Below are 16,551 nucleotides of genomic sequence, written 5' to 3' on the forward strand. Positions count from 1 at the left end.
AGGAGAAAATATGCCTTTTACTTTGTTCATTAAGTTGAATCTTCAGAAAACAAAAAATCTATCACTTCAAGAAAATTTCTGAAAAATTTTAGTATTTCACCAGCAATGACTAAAATTGACACTTGTGTTTTTATGTAGAAAACACAATTTCTCAATGTACACACAATGTAATTTTTTTGCACTAATAATTCAGATAGAATTTTGCCACTTAAGTTTTGTTACCCTCTAATTCCATTTCCAATTTTCTTCAAAAAAGGATATTACCTTGTTGAAAGAAAAAGTTTCAAGATACTTATTATTTATAAGAACAACTTTTAATTGAGTAATGCAGTTTATTCTCTGCTTTGCTTTTTTGTGGAAATAGGTATGGCTAGATAGGAATGACAACACTATTAACTGAAATCCAGATTTAATAAACAGAACATTTAAGGGGTGCCTGGGTGACTAAGTCATTAAGCATCTGCCTTCAGCTCAGGTCATGGGACCAAGCCCCACATCTGGCCCCTTGCTCCACGGGAAGCCTGTTTCTCCCTCTCTCTCTCCCCCTGCTTGTATTCCCTCTCGCTCTCCTTCTCTGTCAAATTAAAAAAAAAAAAAATTAAGGAAATGATTTAATACTGGATCTCTACTTTTTCTTTTTTTTTGGTTATTGTGAATTATCTAACTTACTTTAATAGAAGACTTTTTAAGATTCCCAAATGGGGTGAAATACGTAGAAAGTCATTCTTAATAGTGTTAACTGTCCTAATCTTTAATTAGTCTCAATAAGCAATACAAAGTTTAATAGAACAGCATAAAAATGAAGGACTCACTGAGAAATCATCTCCATTTCCTAGTTTAATGATGGAGAGTAAAGTATTGCACTTTATTAATCAACACAAAATAATGTAACCAACAGTAACATACAGGTACACAATTTAATATTTATTATATGCATTTTATATACATTATTTTTCAACAGCTGTACGTTTGCTATGTGGTACAATCTTAAAAATTTGCTGATTCATAGTTTGTAAAACAAAAACCTTACAAAACTCATCAAAACTCGCAAACTGATCAGAAAAGTTTTTGGAAGACTAGAAAAAATACTTTATTGTCTTAATCATGCATTACACAAACAAAATCTTTAGTTACACCATAAAATTAAGCACATCTGAAAAAATAAAACAGGGATAACTAATCCAAACACAGCAGATTTCTGTATCCTGATTCAACTATTTTTGTATCCTATTTGTAATGCAAATAAAATTTTACTCCAAATATTTTTAAACAAGATAGTTTTTGTTTGGAATCATGGTAAACCAAGATATGCATATGGGGGAAATCACCTTGGTTTGTAACTTAAACTATAAAATATTCAATTTTTAGTCTATTTTAGACTATTCAAAGAGTTCCAAAATAGATATACAGGTTCCTTTAGCACATTAATAAAAGGATATAAAGACCAACAAAAAGTGAAATAAATAATAGGCTATTAGCAAGATGGATAATCCTTGATAAATAAACTTGTAAATACAGTAAGATGTACAAAATATCACATAGTGATAGGATGCCAAGATTAGTTTGTTTTTTTTTCTTTTTAAAGAGTTCATTTGGAGTATTAAACCCCACTGTTTCATTTTAATACACTTAATAGTCCTTGGTATATGAAAACAATTATGTGATGATGAAGGTGATTTAGCATCTTTATGGAAGGACTTAGCTGAGCTGTATTAGGCAAAAGAAGGAAAAAGTGTGGTTACACGGCAGCGGGTCAGTGAGATCTCTGTGTTTTAGGGTTGTATAATGCAGAAAAACTTTAATACAATCTTGAGCACTGTTGTGACAGGCTAAATATATAAAAAGACTTATAAAAACTAGAATTTTATCCAAACATTTTGTGCAACTAATGCTAAAATATTTTAAGTTAAATTTTCTTTTTTTTTTTAAAGCAAAATAAGTTTAAAAGGGAATCTGTGGCATTCAACTGATAAACAGAAAAATCACTAAGAGATGAAAAAAAGCTACTCTTGGAGCTCACTTCCCCCCCAACAAGAGCACCACATTCCTAACCCTAAGGCAGCACACAGAGTCCAAAATAAAAGTCTTTTGTAAGATCAGACTCCACATTGGCTTAAAGATACCTAAAAAACAGACATATGCTCAGTTCATATCCAGTACAGGCCACAAATAATGGAGTCCTTTTTATTTGTCCCACAAGATACAGTAATTACAATTAAATTAATGAGCCTGACATTAAGATGTGATTTCCATCAATTTATGCCTGCCTCGAATAGCTTTCACCAAGCAGATCACATGTAGTGTCATATCAGTAACGTTTCAGATGGCAGTGATGCAGACCCTCTTTTTGTCCAAGCAAATTTGTTGTTAAGATGTGAGTTTTTGTTGATTCACACAAATACTTTGGCAAGGGCATCAGCCCCTGCACTGGCAATATATGCTTTTGATGGATGGAAAGCAACATCATAAATCGATTCATCTAATTTCTTCCTATGTGCTGTTATTTCTTGCACACATGTCTTGCTGTCCAAATTCCACAATCTAATAGAACAGTCATGGCCTGTAATAAAAGAACAAATAAAGTACATTATTGAGTAACAATTCTTTTATAAAGCTTGTGGCAGTACAGGAAGTTCAGACTTACTTCCAGACATCAGGTAGATTCCATTAGGATCTACTGCTAGACTTGTAACAGCATCCAAATGAGCTACCATAGAATGGATCATTTTACCTAAATAAAACATAACATACAAGATAAAATTTTCACAGAGTTACTAACTTGCGAGATCAGAAACCATAATATAGCATCAACATAAAATAGACAATCACTATAGCAATATATTTTTTACTGTGGTAAAATACATGTAACATAAAATTTACCATTTTAACCATTTGGGAAGGTATCATTCAGTGGCTTTTAGAACATTCGCAATGATATGCAACCATCACCATTATCCAGTTCAGAACATTTTCATCACTGCAAAAGGAAACCCGTACCCATTAAGCAGTCACTCCCTATTTCTCCCTTCCCCCAAGTCCCTGGTTACCACTAATCTGCTTTCTCTCACTATGATTTGGCCTATTCTGGATGCTTCGTACAGTTGAAATCATACAATAACATGTGGCTTTTTGTGTCTGCCTTCTGTCACTTAAAGTTTTCAAGGTTCACCCAGTAGCACAGGTATACCTTACTTTATTGTGCTTCAAAGATACTGCAGGTTTTTGGTTTCTTTTTACAAAATGAAGATCTGTGGCAACCCTGTGTTGAACAAATCTACTGGCACCATTTTCCAACAGCATTTGCTCACTTTGTGTCTCCATCACATTTTGGTAATTCTTCAATATTGAAAACCTTTTCATTATTATTGTATTTGTCATGGTGATCTGTGGTGAGTGCCTCCAACTTGGTGAAAGCTAAGCAACAGTTAGCAATTTTTTTGCAATAAATATTCTTTAATTAAGGTACATACATTTGGGTTTTTTAGACACAATGCTATTGCACACTTAGTAGACAACAGTATGGTATAAACACGACTTTATAACACTGGGAAACCAAAATTCATTTGACATACTTTAATGACAAATGAGCTTTACTGCAGTGGTGTGAAACTGAACCCACAGAGGTATGCCTGCTTCCCCCTCTCTCTCTGCCTGCCTCTCTGCCTCTCTCAGCAGGGAGACTGCTTCCCTCTCTCTCTCTCTCTGCCTGCCTGCCTCTCTGCCTACTTGTGATCTGTCTGTCAAATAAATAAATAAAATCTTCAAAAAAAAAAAGAAAGAAAGAAATCTAGAATCCATTCCTCCCAACATTCCTATAAAAAAACCAAGCATGAAATAGTTGGTCTCCAGGACAATAATCTCAAATCATCAGAGGTTAAATACCAAGCATCATTAGCTTCCTTTAAAATGTCATTATCTATGATGGTAACTCTTAATTCACAAATCTAGTTCCTCTCCTGAGAATGATCCTGCATCTCCTAAATGTAACATATCTTAAACCAAAGAATTCTTTCATCCAAAAAGCAGATTTACTCACTTCTTCAAGGTTACTTACTATAGTTTGCCCAGTTTGCCTCCAGTTCTCCTGTCTGTGCACTAAATTAACCCTATGATATGCTAAGTCAATTGAGAGTCAACCCTTCCTCTGCACACAATCAGAAGGTCACTTTAAAATTTAAATGACTCCTTCAGACTACACAGGAATAAAGAGGTGGAATGCTGAACTAAGTTGGATGCTGGGCTTCCACTGGTGACCACAGAAGTCACAAAACTTCTGACACTTTCCAAGAGTTAGGACTCTGTCTTTAGCAACATATACTTGTGGCTTCTCCCATTCAACCAATTTCACTTTTGCCCCATGTCTCTGCTACTACCTCTCTTCACTGACCAAAGTTAACGCCTCCTCTAACGGAGGGAAACAGAGAATATACACAGTCTGTTCTCGCCTCTCCAGCACCTTAAGCCCTCTGACTTGGGTAATCAATATTGTGAGACTCTATGAAATGGAGACAAAATAGATATTTTTTTAAAAATGTAGACCAAAAAAAAAAAAAGTAGACCAGACCTAAGAGGACCACACATTTTGTCTCTTCTATTCAGGAAACTGAACGTAACAGTTGAAAACTATGTCAGGAATATGGCAGACAATAAAGTGTGCCAAATGAATGAGTCCACAACAAATTCAGGATCTTCCGTCTCCAACTCCTCCATATTCCTCACTTGTACATCTTTTTCCAAACTCACCATCACTAGCTAAGTTTCTCAGGCATGGTATATGCAACTCAAATTTGTACCTCTACCAAAATTTTAAAAAATCCTGAGCCCTTAATATCTCTCCAGAACAAACAGCAGAAACTGAAATTACAAATTCTTTAAAGTCAAAGAGCTACCAGGTAATACAATTTAAATAATCTTTTTAAACCAATTTTACAAAACCCTGCTCAAGTATCTTAAGCAGTTTTCACAGGATACAGCATAAACAAAAATCCATTATTCTTAGCCTGGTGCTGAGAAGTTCTCCTCAACGGTTTCTGTTTCCCTTCTTCAAACTTACCTCTTTAGCTTTACCTATAAGATACTTTTGTTCCAGCCCAAGTTCCTACACCATGCTGCCTCTGCTCAAAATAGGCCCACTGGAATTTCCCATTACCTTCTTCACTTAAAAACAAACACACACACACACACAAACAATAAAACTTACCATTTCTTCAAGGAAAAGATCAAACCCTCACTAAGAAGATTCCTTTATCTAGCATGACTCATCTTACTGCACATATGAGTGCATGTGCACACACACAGAGACACGTGTCCTATTTTCCCGAAACAATAAGCTCCCAGAGAAGAGAAACCACATCTTATACATGATAGCAGCCAGTGCCATGCAGAATACAAAAGCTAAATATATTCTTTTTGTTAAAATCTAAGAATTCATTGTATTCATCCACAGTATCAATTTCTATCTTTCAGATTAAAAAATTCAATAAATACAACAGTCACTTGACAAAATAATACTCTATTAAAAACTTAGCTGTCAACATTAGACCAGCTATATCACATTTAAATGAATTACCAATTTTCAGGGAAAAGTTTCTTTGGAAACAGTATACCTGACCACAATTTACAATTTAATTTAACTCAATATTGTTATGTGTATGTACCTGTGTGGGAAGTGAGACGGATTTAGAAAGACTATTTCCACTGGTAAGAGCCTATTGCTTTGTCTTTACATTACAGAGAAGGCAACTATACTAATTAACAGAAAGAATAAATCAGTATAATTTTTAAACAATCTGAAAGACTGTTATACTTACATGTATAACATATAAGTTATACATATATATGCTACTTATTTGTTATTAAATAAAATTTTATTACCATTTTCTTGATTTCTGCCAATAAAACAGCTCTAGAGACTCACACTTTGCTGTTAATACAACTACTAAAATTCCTGACCCTCCCCTTACAAGCCTAAATATAAATCTCCAATAGTTAATCTAAAAAATCTTTTCAGAAATACAAAGGAAATTATCTGTGTTTGCAGCAAAGGAAGACAATGAGACTTCATAAAAATGTTCATAGAATTGTTTTGAGAAGGTGCTAAACTGAGAATTTTCATACAAATATGAATCTTCTTTCCTTTGAGTACAGACTGTAAATATCCATTCTCTTCTCAACTTCTACTGAGTTAAAAGGAAATCTGTCCATTAGAGTGTTACCTGAACATGGGGATTTAGTTTAAGACTCTAAAGATTAATAATTATAACCACGTCCTACATAACCTTCAAAGAGAAATCTGTAGAGGGGCACCTGGCTGGCTCAGTCAACAGAGCATCTGACTCTTGATCTTAGCGTCATAAGTTTAAAGCTCACGTTTGGCATGGAGCCTTCTTGAATGAATGAGATATCAAAGAGAAATCTGTAGTTCTGATTTGCTGTCTTGCTTGACAATCTGTTGCCCTGCAATAATGCTGCAATTAACTTTCAGGTTTCGGTTTCTTACTTGGAAATCCTTCAATACCCCTGGTTTTAGCTTTTCAAATGAGCCTAACTGAGCACCAATAATATTTTATGTGGTATTCTAAGGAAAGATGAAACAGAGGTCATTAAGAAAAAACAACCCTAAGGCCAAATTAAAATTTAATTTGACTTCTATATAACTGGTAAGTTTCCTCACAATAAGAAATAGAGGGAAAATAACAATTAACAATTTCCACTATTTCATCATTTCATCTTCTGAGGAATAATTCTAAGAGCACATCTGAAATACTAAACCCCAGAAAGAGACCTTTCACAAAAGAATATGAAGAAGAAATTTCAAATGGATGGGTTTATATTTAACATGACATGGAGAAAAACATAATTGGTAGGCAAAGTATTATATAGACTTAAGGACAGAACTTAACATGTAAGTGTACTACATTAAGTAAAGCAAAAATGTGAGTTGAAATAGTTCAACTTGGCAATTTTTTAGGCAAAAAGACAGTATGTCTTACATAAAAAGAATGGCATTTTTGATCATCTCAAATTTACAGTACTAAGACTAAGAAGAATATACGACAACCTACTTACCCGTTTTATTGTCAAAAAATTTGATGTGTCTATCTTCATGAGCAGTTATTGTAACAGGAAGTGTGGGATGACTAACTACTCTGTTAATGTGATTACTGGATTGTAAACCTGAAAAATAAAGGAAGAAAATGCACTAAAGTTCAAGCTTTCGATTAAAATTTGGATGACAGCCCTTTTTTTTCTTTTTTAAGATTTTATTTGAGAGAGAGAGAACACGAGCAGGAGAAGAAGGGCAAAGGGAGAAGAAGGACGAGGAAGAAGACTACCCACTGAGTCCCACTGAGCAGGGAACCCAACAGGGGGCTTGATCCCAGGACTCTGGGATCATGACCTGAGCTGAAGGCAGACGCTTAACAGACTGAGCCACCCAGGCAATCCTGGCTGATAGCCTTTTAAAGCTTATCAACAAATAGGAATCATTAAAAAATTAAAGCATTTGTATAAAAAAAAATCTGAAAACTAAAACTAGAGCTCTGGAGAGATAGTTTCTTTCTTTCTTTCTTTTTTTTTTTTAAGATTTTGTTTATCTATTTGACAGACAGAGATCATGACCTGAGCCAAAGGCAGAGGCTTTAACCCACTGAGCCACCAGGCACCCCGAGAGATACAGTTTCTTAAAAAATGTTAGTGTAGGGGCACCTGGGTGGCTTAGTGGGTTGAAGCCTCTGCTTTCAGCTCAGGTCATGGTCCCAGGGTCCTGGGATCGAGCCCCGCATCAGGCTCTCTGCTCAGCGGGGAGCCTGCTTTCCCCTCCCTCTCTGCCTGCCTCTCTGCCTACTTGTGATCTCTGTCCCTTTGTCAAATAAATAAATAAAATCTTTAAAAAAAAAAAAAAGTTAGTGTAGGGGCCCCTGCGTGGCTCAGTGGGTTAAAGCCTCTGCCTATGGCTCAGGTCATGATTCCAGAATCCTGGGATCAAGCCCCTCATCAGGCTCTCTGCTCAGCAGGGAGCCTGCTTCCCTTCCTCTCTTTGTCTGCCTCTCTGACTGCTTGTGATCTCTGTCAAATAAACAAAATCTTTAAAAAAAAATGTTAGTGTAAGCTGTCATGTCCTATAATATGGACAGCACTAAACTCAAGGAAAAATTAGGAATATCTTAATGCAGACTGTCAGTATAGGTGGTTTAGAATTTTAAAAGAGCCACAGTAAGTATTACTCTAAATAAACAGTCCATAAATGAATTATAAGCATTTAATGAACAAATTTGCTTGCAAGTGAAAATTAGATGTTTGCAAGGAACAACCCCCATCCTACCCACACTCACAAAAAAACACAAAGAACAGGAATTAATGTTCTTAGGAATGAAACCTTTCTCTGCTACCAAGTTCTTAATTTCTAATTAGAGATGAGGAAGAAACTAAAGGGATCAAAACTAATGGAAAAATATCATCAACATTTATTAGATTTTAACTATATCAGTCATTCTACATACATACAAGAACACTTAACTTAGACACATTACCTGTGTGAAAGGGAGAAAGGGACTAGAGTTGAAAAGATGCCAGGAAAGATACTTCTTTGACTAATTTTGTTTGAGATTTGACCATGAAGCCATTTAAATGGTTTAATAATTATAAAATGATTTTTTAAAGGCACTCTCTCACACACACACACACACACACACACACACAAAAGGAAAAGTAAAATTAAACAAATGAGTGTAACTACATGTCCAACTGAGGTATAAACAAAGAAATGAACCACTTCAAGTGACTTGAAAGCAGAATAATTAGATGTCCCATCCCAAATGGAATACACCATTCATATGAAACGATTATCAGTAATCAAACTATTGGTGGTGGTGTCATTTTTATTATTTTGCGGAATAAATAAAAAAATTTATTTTTTTATCTATCTATATTGCGGAATAAAAAAAAAAAGAGATGATGATGATGATTTTGCTGACAACCAAGAGTTTCAGCATGATTAAGATGAGGTAAAAAGCAAAGAGATAAATCTCAATTTGAATGGGAAGTATTTGTATGATCTCAATTTGAATGGGAAGTATTTGTATGAATTTATCGTTCTTTTTATTTATTAAAAATGCATTTCTAGGGGCGCCTGGGTGGCTCAGTGGGTTAAAGCCTCTGCCTTCAGCTCGGGTCATGATCTCAGGGTCCTGGGATCGAGCCCCACATCGGGCTCTCTGCTCAGCGGGGGGCCTGCTTCCCTTCCTCTCTCTCTGCCTGCCTCACTGCCTACTTGTGATCTCTCTGTGTGTCAAATAAATGAATAAAAATCTTTAAAAAAAAAATGCATTTCTAGCTCTGTCCACTGAAGAAGCCCAAACCAACAAGCAATTCAAGAGCCATAAAATCAATGGGCACCAACCCAAAAGCCCTGCACCTATATTATAGTCTCTAAATGCCATTTTCCACTAAAAGAAACCATGGCTCCTTAGAGAAATGCATGATTTCAGTCTGGGGCACAAAATGAACAAGATGAACCCAAAACATCTTGCCGTATCAGAAAGTAAGAAAGTTATCAATGACTACCAGAGTCATGTCAAAAGGACTCAAGAGCAAAACCTAAATAAGCTCCCACTGGCTAAAGATGAAACAATCTGAGGAGTGATAAAGGTAAAACCCGCAACGGACTGAAACACATCAGATACATTTATTAGAGATTATAGATTAGAGATTATAATGGTAATAAAAACACCCAAAAGACTCAAAAGTCACCTTCAGGTAATGCTAGGAAACCACCTCATTATTTTGAAAACTGATAAAGTGGGGAAGGGATCAGTAACTGATCTTCCCCTTCACTTACAATCACTAACTCCAGGTCAATCAAATTATTGATGAGGGGTGTTCCTTTTTTACAGAAATATTCTAGATAATAAGTGGAGAAGGAAGGAAAGAATTAGAAAAATCATTCTTCAACAGAATTAATGCATTAATGGACCTAAGCAATGATCATCAAGACTGAAAACGTAAGAAAAAGATAAACCACCAGACAATATTTACTTCCGATAAAAGCTCACAAATTACTATAAAGTAGTCTTGCCAAAAACATTGAAAAACTTTATAATGAAGACAAATAAAAATATTTTTTTTTTCTGTGTTTAACTTTTTTTTTTTTTTTTAATTTTTTATTTTAATAAACATATAATGTATTTTTATCCCCAGGGGTACAGGTCTGTGAATCATCTGGTTTACACATTTCACAGCACTCATCATAGCCCATACCCTCCCCAATGTCCATTTCCCCACCACCCTCTCCCGTCCCCCTTCCCCCCCGCAACCCTCAGTCTGTTTCTTGAGATTGAGTCTTTTATGGTTTGTCTCCCTCCCAATCCCATCTTTTCATTTTTTCTTTTCCTACCTCCCCCCAAACCCCCCCACCTTGCATCTCCCCTTCCTCATATCAAAGAGATCATATGATAGTTATATTTCTCCGATTGACTTATTTCGCTAAGCATGATACCCTCTAGTTCCATCCACGTCATCGCAAATGGCAAGATTTCATGTCTTTTGATGGCTGCATAGTATTCCATTGTGTATATATACCACATCTTCTTTATCCATTCATCTGTTGATGGACATCTAGGCGCTTTCCACAGTTTGGCTATTGTGGACATTGCTGCTATAAACATTCGGGTGCACGTGCCCCTTCGGAGCACCACGTTTGTATCTTTAGGATATATACCCAGGAGTGCAATTGCTGGGTCGTAGGGTAGCTCTATTTTCAGTTTTTTGAGGAACCTCCACACTGTTTTCCAGAGTGGTTGCACCAGCTTGCATTCCCACCAACAGTGTAGGAGGGTTCCCCTCTCTCCGCATCCTCGCCAGCATCTGTCATTTCTTGACTTGTTAATTTTAGCCATTCTGACTGGTGTGAGGTGGTGACAAATAAAAATATTAAACCTGAATTTGAGTAAGCCTCCTCTATTTATAGGAAATAAAATGAAAAGAGAAAGTACATTAAATGATACCACAAGGATGATACCAGCAAAATCCACACTGTGGAGACTACAGGTTGATAAATGATTCAATTTGATAAGTGATAAATGATGGATAAATTATTTAATTTATTCAATCAAAAAATGCAAGGGAAAAAGAAGAGATGGAGGGGGAACCTATAGATGAGAAGATACCTGAGACACATATCAATCAATTACAATGCATAGGCCTTATTTGGAACCCTATTTAAGTAAATTGTAAAGCACAAATCACAGTCTACATTAGCAACACTGGCCATTCATACATAATTAATAGAGACGGATGATGCTTTCCTCAGGCTTATATTATTTTCTCTACTTTCACGTGTATTTCCATTAAAACTTTAAAATTATTTCCCACGCTTTCACACATTACTCTTACGTTCTCTGTCCCCTAAATGTTTCGCCAAGCTTTTAAGCATAATTTGAGAAAATTGCAAAAACAATGTAAATAAATATACCTATAATGTACTGAAACTTTTTCATCATAAATTCAAATAGTCAAAATATAAAACTTAAAAGATTACCCTCTATTGTATAATAATCCTTTTTTTAAAAACATTTTATTTATTTATTTGACAGACAGAGATCACAAGTAGGCAGAGAGGGAGGCAGAGGGAGAGGAGGAAGCAGGCTCCCTGCTGAGCAGAGAGCCCGATGTGGGGCTGGATCCCAGAACCCTGGGATCATGACCTGAGCCAAAGGCAGAGGCTTTAAACCACTGAGCCACGGAGGCACCCCTGTAATAATCTTTTTTAAGGTTTCAAAGAAATCAATGAAAACTTACCAGAATCTATCTGTGATGAAAGCATCACCAATGATTGTGATGTTTCTAAATCATAAATTATTGTACTACCAGTGTTGAAAGAGGTCACCATATGAGCTGGATCACAGCCTATAAAGTCAACCGATGTAGGTATTCCATGCTCTGAAAAGAAGCCCAAAGAGATCCAATGTAAAAACAATTTAGAAATCCCTGCTTTTCTAATAAGAAAAAGGAATTCAAGTATTCCTGAAATAATGTCAATAATGAAAAAGAGAACAATTACATTAGGATAGTGAGATTTCCCAGTGACTTTCCCTCAATTATTTTTAGTTATTATAACACTCTATTTAACAGTGTAAAAAAACTACAAATTAGAGGGCTCAAAGTTATGAGAAGATATGTACAGAAGTTATTTCATTTTTTTAATGTAAAATGATAAATTAGCATTCTCACATCACTATCTTGGGAGATTGCACCTGTTTGAGACCTATAAGCCTTATCAAGCAGCTCACACAAGTTGGAATTTTGGATCTGTGAAAATAAAGCCTGGATCTGGAATTCACTGATGCAGTACCATCCTACCACGTCCTGAGCAGCAACTTCTGTCTTTAATATTCAAATGGCCAGATTAATGCACAACTAGGTAAAATCCAGAGTGTCAAGCAATAAATTAGATGAAGTAAGCAATAAATATCTAAATAAATTTTTACCTCAAAAGTTTGGGTAATTGAAAAATTATTAGAATCACTAAGGTATCTAAGAGACCCTACAAAATAAGCATATATTATTTATCTAAAATGCTTTAATAAAGAGAAAACAGTTTTTAATAAAAATAAAAGGTCTGATTTTTAAAATAACTTAAAAATGTCTTAAAAACATGACTAATACCAGTACACAAACATATGTATATAAATAAATGGTATCAAAAAGCAAATTGCTTACAGCTTTCTTTGACAGGAAAACACCTGAAATTCTACCTGTAATTCAGTCTGTACTTCCCACTTAAGGGTGCTAATTCAATGATTATGATATTTCTCATCAGTGTGCTCTTACATATTAGGTATGCTTAAGACTGTGATCCCTTCAGTCTTTCTGGGCAGGCAACTACAGTAAGTGGAAGCCCTCATGTTGTTCCCATGAACAGCCTCATTTGTCTACTTCACTATTACAAAGAGCTTTATTTTTTAAATAGGACATGTCCTGGAAAAGGTCAAAAAGCACCGAGCTATAGAATATACTTGCAAAACTCCTTTCTTGTTTATAAGAAATGACTAGGAGTACAAAGATCATCACAAGCTTTATAAAATTATTTCATTATCTCTCTTAGAGTAACAAAGGAATAGTAAATCATTTGCTTTGTCATTTCTATTTCCAAGTTAAAAAAAAAAACAAAACAGCTTTTTTTATAGGGCAAAATTTACTTACCCTTGTCTCCATTGTAAGTGCAAATACATGGCAATTTTTCTTGTGGATTCCATAACCTAACAGTGCCATCTGCTGAACAAGACAGTAATTGATTTTTTATGCCACTATAAGCAAGACCCCAGACAGCATCTGTATGTGCAACTAAAGTGCCAGCTAGAACATTTGGCTCTGGGGAAAAAACAACAAACAAAAATTAGCTAAAAGAAGTTGAAAAGAAATGTTTTGGATAAATATAACTTATCACATAATTAAGTATAAAGACCATGTATAATAGCCCTAAGAAGATAACCAAAATGTACACACTGGCCATCTCTAAGTTGTAGAATTATGGGTTTTTATCTTCCCCACAATACTTTCCTGTATTCTTAGAATTTTCTATAAAGAACATTACACTTTCTATAAAAGAGCTTTAATGACACAGAATTCCCATACCATATAATTCACCAATTTAAAGTATACAATTCAAGGAGGTGCCTGGATGGCCCAGTTGATCAAGTGTCTGGCTTTGGCTCAGGTCACCATCTCAGGGTCCTGGGATGGAGCCCCTTGTCAGGCTCCACACTCAGAGGGAGTCTGCTTGTCCCTCTCCCTTGGCCCCTCCCCTCCCCACTCACTCTCTCTCTTTCTCAAATAAAGAAAATCTTTAACAACAAAAAAGTATACAACGGTTTTTAAAAAAAAATTATTATTTTATTATTTATTTGACAGAGAGAGAGCGCAAGACAGTAAGAGGGAATACAGTAAGACGGTAAGAGGGGGAGTGGGAGAGGGAGAAGCAGGCTGTCCATTGAGCTGGGAGCCCAAAGCAGAGCTCGATCCCCCCGATCCTGGGATCATGCTGGGATCATGAGCTGAGCCGAAGGTAACGACGGAACCACCCAGGCGCCCGAATACAATGGCTTTTATTATGTTCACAGAGTTATACAATCATCAGCACATCAATTTTAGGACACTTTCATCACTCATTAGCCATTCCCACCCCCCACCGCCCAATTCTTCCTTCCTGCTTTTCTGCAGCCCTACAAAACCACTAATCTACCTTATTTCTTTAAGTTTGTCTGTTCAGGACATTTCATACAAATGGTCTTTTGTGATGGGCTTCTTGCACTTAGCAAAGCGTTTCCAGGGTTTGTCCATGATGTAGCATGCCTCAGTACTTCACTTCTTTTTATTGTATAATATCCATTGTATGGATATACTACGTTTTATTTACCCATTTATCATTTGATGGACATGGCGGCTAATAATAACATTCTGTACCATCTGGCCTATAATCCTATTTCTCTAGCAAACTTCCACATTCCACAGCTATTTCCTACCATCTCCGGAATTTTCAGTTTCCAACCTTCCTTCCACATGAATGATTATCTCTATCGACTTCATTGAGAAACTACAGCACTGAAAGAAGAACCCCTCCCCTTATCTTTTCTCTATCCAATCTACTAGTGTCTAAAGCCACCTTCTCCTTGCTTTCAGTAAGGAGTCAGGAACTGTCCACCTTCTTCTCAAAGGCTAATTCTACCAGGTAAATTTTGGATTCCATTCAACTCACTAACTTCTTTCATGTTTACAGTTTCCATACTACAAAGCAATTCTCCTTCTCCTTAGGATCATTACCACAGCAAACAAAGGTGCTCCAGAATTTCCTGACTTAAATAAAAACCTTCATTAACCTTGTATCACCCTTCCAACAGACAGCAGAAGAGCATATTGAATAAAATTTTTTACCTCTCATTCACTCTCTTAATCAGTATAATATGCTTTCTGATACCACCATTACACCAAAATAGCCCTTGCTGAAATCACCAATGATGAACTCTCTTTTATCAAGTTTAATGAAATTTTTCTTCCTTTGAACATTATTTTCTTGGTTATCTTTATCACATTGCTTTTCATCCAGAGTGTGCCTTAAAAAGTTGCCCACAGGTACCTTCACCCTCTGGTCTTTGTCCCAGCATCCAACTCTGGCTAAGACCTGGGTGACCTATTTGTCACATAAAAAAAGGAATCTTCCCGGGACGCCTGGGAGGCTCAGTTGGTTAAGCCGCTGCCTTCGGCTCAGGTCATGATCCCAGGGTCCTGGGATCGAGTCCTGCATCGGGTTCCTTGCTCCGCAGGGAGCCTGCTTCTCTCACTGCCTCTGCCTGCCTCTCTGCCTGCTTGTGTGTACTCTCTCTCTGGCAAATAAATAAAATCTTAAAAAAAAAAAAAAAAAGGAACCTTCCTATCCTCCTATTATTGGACTTCTCAGCAACATATGAAAGGGCAGACTGCTTCCTTCTTTTCAAAATGGTTTTTTATTTTGGTATACTTCCATGATCCCACATTTTCCTTCACTTCCTCCTTCCTCAAAGGCCACTCCTTCTCAGTTTCCTTTGTTGGCTTTCCTGCTCTAGTCACCCTCCCAGTATCAGAGTTGTTCAGGATTTTGTCTTCTCTTCATGCCCTAAACAGTACACTGTTCCCTATGCTATACAATCCATTCTCATACCTTAATATTAGCTACTTGATACTGCCACCTCTTAATATGCCTAAAAACTGAACTCACCATCTTTAATCCTCTCACACCTGTTCTTAATATACTCAATTGTTCATGTCAAAAAAAATAGAGCAGTAGTGATAAAAATGTTCTGAATTAGATAGTGGTAATGGATGCACAACCCTGTGAATATAGTAAAAACTATATACATACTACCTATGTAGTAAAAACTGTATACATAAAAAAGATGAATTTTAGCATGTGAATTATATCTCAATAAAGCTGTTTTAAAAAGTAACAAAATCAAGACTCACTTATCCATCACTTCATCCACTCAATCCAATTTATCAGTAGATTGTTCCTATTCTACCCTACTTCCCCAGGTCCGCTATGAAGTGATTTACCATCACTACGACCATGGAGAAACATCAACTCTCTACTAGTCTACTGGACCACTACATTATAACTTTACAACGTTAATTGGTATTCTTTTCTCCACTTCTCCCACCCCTAATCTATTCTCCTTACAATAGCCAGAGTCACCTTTTTAAACCCTATATTTAGGGGTACCAGGGTGGCTCAGTGGGTTAAGCCTCTGCCTTCAGCTCAGGTCATGATCTCAGGGTCCTGGGATCGAGCCCCGCATCGGACTCTCTGCTCAGCAGGGAGCCTGCTTCCCTCTCCTTCTCTGCCTGCCTCTCTGCCTACTTGTGATCTCTCTCTATCAAATAAATAAATAAAATATTTTAAAAAAATAATAAACCCTACATTTATGGGTCACTTTCTGGATTAAAACTCTTTACTGAAAGTTTCCTTTAGGAAAAAAAAAAAAGATTTTATTTATTTTATCTCAAGCAGACTTCATGCCAAGT

General features: G+C 36.2%; 1 protein-coding gene across 4 annotated transcripts in view; it reads right to left on the reverse strand.

The window, feature by feature from the left end:
* Positions 1-903: 903 nt before the first annotated feature.
* Positions 904-16,551, reverse strand: part of STRN3 (striatin 3) — a 127,400-nt gene continuing 111,752 nt past the window's right edge. For 2 of the 4 annotated variants that reach the window (XM_080809058.1, XM_080809057.1), the window contains 5 exons: positions 13,201-13,368; positions 11,797-11,937; positions 7,069-7,176; positions 2,645-2,731; positions 904-2,560 (listed from right to left, as the gene is read on the reverse strand). In XM_080809058.1, the coding sequence (XP_080665184.1) occupies positions 2,391-2,560; positions 2,645-2,731; positions 7,069-7,176; positions 11,797-11,937; positions 13,201-13,368 (674 nt within the window). In that variant the 3' untranslated portion in view covers positions 904-2,390. The remainder of the gene's footprint in view (positions 2,561-2,644; positions 2,732-7,068; positions 7,177-11,796; positions 11,938-13,200; positions 13,369-16,551) is intronic. The other 2 variants (XM_080809060.1, XM_080809059.1) reach the window with 1 other exon arrangement.

This window comes from Martes martes (genome assembly GCF_963455335.1).
Source record: "Martes martes genome assembly, chromosome: 7".
Lineage (NCBI taxonomy): Eukaryota > Metazoa > Chordata > Mammalia > Carnivora > Mustelidae > Martes > Martes martes.